Here is a 7,895-nt window from a genome sequence, read left to right as displayed (position 1 = left end):
AAGCTCCTTCCATTGGCATTCTTCATAAACTTCTTGAACTGCCGAGTGATGTAGGACTTCATCTTAGAATCTTCATCATCGGAAGACTCATCTGTATCACTGTTCTTTGCCTTCAAGGCCATGCTTTTACCTTTACTTGACTTGCCAATCCTAGATAATCCTATCTCATAGGTTTGCAAGTTTCCTACCAGCTCAGTCAAAGGAATCTTGTCAATGTCCTTTGATTCTTCTATCGCCGTAATCTTGGCATGGAATCTCTCAGGTAGAGATCTGAGCACCTTTCTTACAATCTTGGGTTCTGGGTTGGTTTCCCCAAGATTGAAGGCTGAGTTCACTATGTCCTTGAGCTTGACATAGAACTCATCAAATGACTCATCCTCCTCCATCTTAATTTCTTCAAAGCTTGTAGTGAGCCTCTGAAGTTTTGAGTCTTTGACAGCCTTTGTGCCTTCATAGGTAGTCTGGAGGATGATCCAAGCCTCCTTAGCAGTTTCAGTTGAGGATATCTTTTTGAACTCCTCATTTGTGACTGCGCTAAATAGGGCATTTAACGCTCTGCTGTTGAAGTTAACCGCCTTGATCTTAGTATCATCCCAATTGGCCGGATCTTCTGTTGGCTTAGTCCAGCCAATCTCTACAGCTTGCCACACATTTTCATCTAAAGACTGCAAGAAAGCTCTCATGCGTACTTTCCAGTATGCATAGTTAATGCCATCAAATAAAGGAGGTATAATCAAAGATTGTCCTCTATCCATGACAAACAGGGGTCAATGGATCAAACACAGCAAAGATTAAAACCTAATCAGAGTGTGCCTGCTCTGATACCACTTGATAGGTCACAATCTGAATGACCCCTTGTGATTAACCCTAATTAATTAATTTAGCCAAGTACTTAATTAATCAATTAATCATGAAATTTTATGGAAGCACAAACAAATCACCAATCAACTAAATATGCAGCGGAAAATAAATAACTCGGTGATTTGTTTACGAATGGGGAAAACCCTAATAGCAAAAACCCCACCGGGTGATTTTTAGGTCACCACTCCCGAAACTCCACTATTATCAAATCAAGTGGTTACAAGTAAAGGAATCTCAAGTACCTTACCAACCTACAGTTGAACCCTTACCCCAATACCCAATTGGACTTGATCTGTGGTGACAGTCTCCACCTTTGATGCACGGCTCCCAAGTACGTGACTAACCAATGCGCGGATCCAAGTACGCGACTTCAGAACACCAACTGAGAAGGAATGGTTGGCTGCAAAGTTCTTCAGATCATCCTTTATGATGAATAGCAGGAAGATGCTTGGTTACAAAACCCTATGGTGCAAATACACAACAACTTCTTGATGGAAGATGAATTAGGTCAAGAACTTCGTCTGTTGATCACAATTTGCTTAAACAGAGATTGCTCAATGCTAATGCAACTTGTGTCACCCAAAACGGCTCTTAAAATAATCTTTTTATATGTTTAGGGTTAGAAGAAAAGAAAGCTCAAAAACATATTCACGGATCCCAAGAAAATCATATTGGAAATCTGACTTTTTAAATCTCGACAGATAGCAGGTGTCAAGGTAGCTGTCGAGAGGTGTCGAGATTTATAAATTCTGCACTTCAACTTGCTTTCTCTTGGACAGACTTGATGACTTCAACACTTGACCTTGAAACATTGTTTCTTGAAGTATTAAAAACACCTAGAATTACCCAATTACAAGCAGAGTGCGTTTTGTCAGAGGATTAGCCAATTTACATAACTAAGTGACATATGTTCTTAAACAAGTTAAAACATATATGTCCTAACATTGGTGTAGTTGCTTTATTAATATTTTAATGAGAAGTTCGTATTATTTAAATGAAATGGTAAAAAATATAGAAGGTTTGATGTTTGATGAATCTTAAACTGGGAGTGTATAATAAATAAAGGGGGGTTTTTGAAGTGTTAAATGCTAAAAATTTTAAAATCCTTTATAAGAGCATTCTCATCAAGACTTTCAAAAAATTTGAGATGAGAATGCTAACAGTGTAAAAAATGAGAATGCTAACAGGTTTTGAGATGAGAATGCTAACAGTGTAAAAAATGAGAATGTTAACAGGTTTTGAGATGAGAATGCTAACAGTGTAAAAAATACTACTAAAAAAAACCACGATCTTACCTTTGATGTGGCAGTAAATGCTCGCCGACTAAATTCCCCACTTCTCTCATAGCATCCTTCCATTTCTGGATCTTCTCTCTGTCAAATCTGCCATTTCTCTGATGTTCGTCAAAGGCTTTTTCAAACAGCCCAATCTGCTTCCGTACGTTGGAGGGATCTACGTGGTAAAAGACGGGCAGCACTTTAAGTCCCTTCTTTTTTTTTGCATTCAACAATTTTAGCAAGTTCATCCAAGCACCACCAAGAATCGGCATATTTTTCTGAGAAAACAACGATTGCATACTGGGAATTTTCTATTGCTTGTATAAGCTCAGAAGCAATTTCTTGTCCTAGTTGGAGTTTTTCGCTGTCTCTAAAGGTTTCAATGCCTCTCAATCTAAATGCCTCGTATAAATGATCTGTAAAGGTATGGCGAGTGTCCTCACCCTGAAAATTGAGAAAAACATCATAATCCGAACCAGGTATTGAAGAAGAAGATGATGATGATGATGAAGAGGGTGTTTCGGTGCTAGTGGGAACCATTGGAAACTTAGTAACTAGCTTGTTTGTGGAAAGATACAAAGAAAGTTGCAGAACAAAGAAAATAGAAATTTGGAAAGAGAGTTATCAAAGCTTTATGAGATCTTACTTTCTGTAAGAAGAATGCCCTATGGCAAGGAACGTAAAGCTAGCTCTATTAGAGAAAATGAGAAGTAGAAAGAAGATGAGAAGCAGAGAAAGAAGAGAAGGATGGGAGAATATAAAGGTGGAAGAAGACAGGGGGGGGGGGGGGGAATGTGCAGAATAACTGTGGAAATGGTTTGTATATAGTTAGTTAGACAATGCTTGAAACTATAAGGGAAAGTAGACATCTCGAGTTTTAAAAAATCGAGATCCATTTACATAAATCTCGAGTTTTAGAAACTTGAGTTCCATGCAAAAAAAAAAAAATAGTTTTATCGCCCCTATAGTGGCGTTTTTAAATCCTATAGTGACGTTTTAAAGCCCTATAGCGGCGTTTTCCAGCAAAATTTTTTCATAAGTGTTTAATACCAGGTTCAGGGAGCCCTATAGTGGCGTTTTTATGCCCTACATTGACGTTTTAAAGCCTTATAGCGGTGTTTTTCTGCTAAATTTTTTTATAACTCCATTTTTAAGCCCTATAGTGACGTTTTTAAGCCCTATAGCAGCGTTTTTCGAACTCGAGTTTTTAAAACTCGATTTTTACTTGGATTTTTTTTACAAATCAAGCCTTAAAAACTTGATTTTTACCTTGGAACTCGAGTTTTAGACACTCGAGATGCTAGTTTTCAACTTTCTTTTGCAACGTGATAACTAACTAAATATTTTAATATTTATTGTTATTTAGAAAAAAAATTCAAGATAAGGGTGAAGGGAAACGTGTGGTTGAGGGGGAAAAAAAAAGTAAAAAAAAAGTAAAAAAAAGTAAAAGGTAGATTGGGATACGTGTCCATAAATTTACAAAATGAAAATTACAACTGTACTAGGACACAATAAATTATCACAAAAATTTCAAAACAGTTGAGGTATTAAATCTTTTATTAGACTAAGATTGACCACAATTAAAAATAAATAGTATTGTCAAAATATTGTCACATTTTATTGTATCTCTAGCTTTTTAAAATTAGTCCTATTTTCTTTAGAAAAAAAATAGTGTTATTAATACAATATTTTCATAACAATCTCATAATAAATTTTACACAATAAATTGTTATTGGTTCTCATTTTGACTTACTAGTGACATTATTACTTTTTTTTTTTATCTATCATTAACAACTTGTCATATAGACTTTATTGTGAAANTGCAGAATAACTGTGGAAATGGTTGTATATAGTTAGTTAGACAATGCTTGAAACTATAAGGGAAAGTAACATCTCGAGTTTTAAAAAATCGAGATCCATTTACATAAATCTCGAGTTTTAGAAACTTGAGTCCATGCAAAAAAAAAAAAATAGTTTTATCGCCCCTATAGTGGCGTTTTTAAATCCTATAGTGACGTTTTAAAGCCCTATAGCGGCGTTTCCAGCAAAATTTTTTCATAAGTGTTTAATACCAGGTTCAGGGAGCCCTATAGTGCGTTTTTATGCCCTACATTGACGTTTTTAAGCCTTATAGCGGTGTTTTCTGCTAAATTTTTTTATAACTCCATTTTTAAGCCCTATAGTGACGTTTTTAAGCCCTATAGCAGCGTTTTTCGAACTCGAGTTTTTAAAACTCGATTTTTACTTGGATTTTTTTTACAAATCAAGCCTTAAAAACTTGATTTTTACCTTGGAACTCGAGTTTTAGACACTCGAGATGCTAGTTTTCAACTTTCTTTTGCAACGTGATAACTAACTAAATATTTTAATATTTATTGTTATTTAGAAAAAAAATTCAAGATAGGGTGAAGGGAAACGTGTGGTTGAGGGGGAAAAAAAAAGTAAAAAAAAAGTAAAAAAAAGTAAAAGTAGATTGGGATACGTGTCCATAAATTTACAAAATGAAAATTACAACTGTACTAGGACACAATAAATTATCACAAAAATTAGCAACAATACAATATGGACTACCTTCAAAAACGTGGCTAGGGTTTTATTTATATACCTAGGGTAAAAACATAAAACCCTAAACGTTTAATGAAGTAGGGCTGAGTTGGAAATTCTGCAGAAAATTCAACTTGTACGATTTTCGATCGATCGAGTCTATTCTTCGATCGATCGAGCCAGGCCGAGAGTCCCAAGTACTTCTGCAGCCACTCGATTCCAACTTTACAATATTAAACCAACTTTGAGCAAGTCTAAAGAAGACAACATACAATGTTTTGATCATGGTTTGCCAACATTACAAATTAGAGTTCTAAATACATAAAATCCTAAGACCTTAGAACCTAACAATTATTATTATTATTATTATTATTGTTGTTGTTGTTGTTGTTGTTGTTGTTGTTGTTGTTGTTGTTGTTGTTCAAATACGCAAAGTTTTTTGTCAATAGATTGACTTTCGTGCCCCGCTTAAAGTTTCACTTTTTTTTAATAGATTGTTCAAACGGTTTTGTTAATAGGTACCAGCCAACACCTGTTAATGAACCAGCCTCTAGGTCCACTTGCATAGGAAATTAGTAAGGTTTTGTCAACAGGTGTCGGCCAACTCCTATAAATGAACCAGTTTTTGGATCTCACCTGCATAGAAAATTGGTAAAAAAAAAACTACTTTTTAGCTGTGGTTTATGTTAGACGTGATCCTTGGTTTCTCCAATAATTATAGGACAAAAATGTCCCTTTAACGCACCTTTAACACATTTCATTTCATTTTACTTTTTATTTTCCACTCAATTTCACTTTATCAATATTTTACTCTTCATCTCCTTTCACTTTATCAATATCAAACCCACTTTCTTTCTTTTCTTTTCTTTTCTTTTCTTTTTTTATTTTTTATTTATTTATTTATTTTTTTTTTTTATCAAAAGGAAACTTTCATAAAACCAGCAAAACTAAGGGGGGAGAGGGGGAACAAGGACCAATCTGTTACAACACAAGCCAGCCGAGTCTGAGCTTAACAAATCCAAAAGATCCATAGGCGGATCATTATATAAAATGAAATCACTGTTCTAACAGAAGCCTATCTTAGCTAGGAAGTCTGCACAAGAATTGGCCCACGGTAGCAATGCCCAATCCGGGCATGGGGAATTTGGGAAAACAAAAGCCTACAATCATCAACAATAAGCATGGCAAAGCTGTTAGAGTAAGAAGGGTTAGAGAGCAGCACAACAATTGCTTTAGCATCAATTTGAATGTCAACAGCATTTAAATTTAGATTTTTGTAGAGGATAAGCCCATCTCTAAGGGCCCAAAGTTCAGCAATGAAGCTAGTGGAGAAGCCAATATTTCTGGAGAAACCTGCAACCCAATTCCCTTGGTCGTCTCTGATTATAGTGCCCCCTCCAGCTCTTCCTGCATTTCCAAGAGTTTCTGGACCAGCAATCTTGTGAATCAGCACAATATTTGTTCTATTAAGATAATCTGGCACTCTGTTCACGTTGAAAATCTGCTTTACCTCTCTTTTGATAGAATCCCCAACAACCATCCAAAACTTTGAAAAAAGCCAGCATGGAGTCCATCTGGGCTCGGAGCCTTGAACACCTTGAGGGACCAGAGACCTTGCTTAATTTCTTCGTCAGTAACCAAGGTGCTGAGGCTAGGGCTTTCATCCTCAGAGAGGGTAGCTTGCCATCTTGAAAGATGGGCCACAGAAAGGATGGAATGAGACAAACTAGTAGTGAAGAGTTTTGAAAAACCCCCTCTTATATATTCCATTGCTCTAACTTCACTTTGGATCCACTCCCTCATCTCATTCTTGATACAAGAAATTCGGTTGCAGCACCTCCTGACAATAGTACTCATGTGGTGGAAGGCCGTATTTCTATCTCCCTCCACAAGACGAGTAATGTGAGATTTTTGCACCCACAACTCTTCTTCCTGATTTAGAATGCTCTCTAACTCCTTTTGAAGTTTTTTATCTAAAACCACTAAAGAGTGAGATGGCCTATTTGCCATGGCCTTTTGGATGCCATTGAGCCAAGCCAGAATTCTCCTTTTCTTTCTAAAAATATTTCCAAAATGAGTCTTGTTCCAATCAATAGCGTTTTTGGCAAACCTGTCAATAGCTTCTTGCAGGGACAAAGATCGGTTCCAGGCTTCTGATACAACACCTAGGAAGGACAAATCAACCAACCAGAAGCTATGAAAGATGAAGGGCTTGGGAAGGTGAACCCCGTTGCTCGGATTCGACTCCAAAAGCACATGACAATGATCCAAGAAACATCTAGTAAGATGGGTCACTTTAGTATTCGGAAAGGCTGTGCACCAACTAGGATTGGCAAAAAATCAGTCGAGTTTTTCCTGGACAAGATCAGAAATTTCCCTCCAGTTCATCCAAGTGAACCGAGGTCCATTAAACCCCAAATCCACCATATTACAAAAATCAAGGCATTCTTTGAAGATAAGCGACCTGTTAGTACTAATCCTTCTTCCCACAAATTTGTCTTCTTCTGCAAGAACCTCATTGAAATCTCTAGCAATAATCCAAGGTTTGTTTTGCAGGTTAGAAGCATTTTTTAAACTATTCCACAAGATACCTCTTTCATGAAACCTAGGACTAGCATAAATGGCAGTGCAAATAAATTCAAAATTGAAGAATTTACCTTCACCAAGACATGAATTTCCTGCTCCGACATGGCCAACTGGGTGATATGAACTCTATCCGAATTCCATAAAATCCAGAGACCACCATTATCAAACCCACTTCAAAAAAAAAAAAAAAAGACAAAGAAAAGTTCAAATCTTCAATGAAGGATTAAGCAACTATTTTGCAAGGTACAATAATTTTAAAAAATAGATACTAGTTAAAGTGCTAAATACAATGTTCGAGTCATTCTCCGAAACTTCAAGCCATAATGTGCCTGTTTTTTCCACACAAAGGCCCACACGTACAAATCAATGCGGTCATTTTACAATTTGCACCACCCACATGACACAAAATAAAAGGAATGAAAGTATGAAACTCATTAGTCTAGTCATGGCAACTTCCATGCAAAAGGGGGAAAGAGAAAAAAAAATACATTGTATAATTAGGTACACAGCACCCAATTTGACCCGCAGTTGAACCCACCCAATTCGCACGGAAATCAGTTCTATAATATTTTATATTTGTGTGGCTAAGAGCATTCTCATCAAGCCTCTCATATGCTAAAAATGTTA

General features: G+C 36.3%; 1 protein-coding gene across 1 annotated transcript; it reads right to left on the bottom strand.

The window, feature by feature from the left end:
* Positions 1–2,339: 2,339 nt before the first annotated feature.
* Positions 2,340–2,678, bottom strand: LOC136064489 (disease resistance protein RUN1-like). The gene has a single exon (XM_065766273.1). The coding sequence runs from the start codon at positions 2,676–2,678 to the stop codon at positions 2,340–2,342; it is 339 nt and encodes a 112-aa protein (XP_065622345.1).
* Positions 2,679–7,895: the final 5,217 nt, after the last annotated feature.

This window comes from Quercus suber, unplaced genomic scaffold, assembly GCF_002906115.3.
Source record: "Quercus suber isolate HL8 unplaced genomic scaffold, Cork oak 2.0 scaffold_697, whole genome shotgun sequence".
In the NCBI taxonomy this organism is placed as follows: domain Eukaryota; kingdom Viridiplantae; phylum Streptophyta; class Magnoliopsida; order Fagales; family Fagaceae; genus Quercus; species Quercus suber.
Note: the sequence above shows the minus strand (reverse complement) of the source record. Positions and strands in the feature narration are given on the sequence as shown.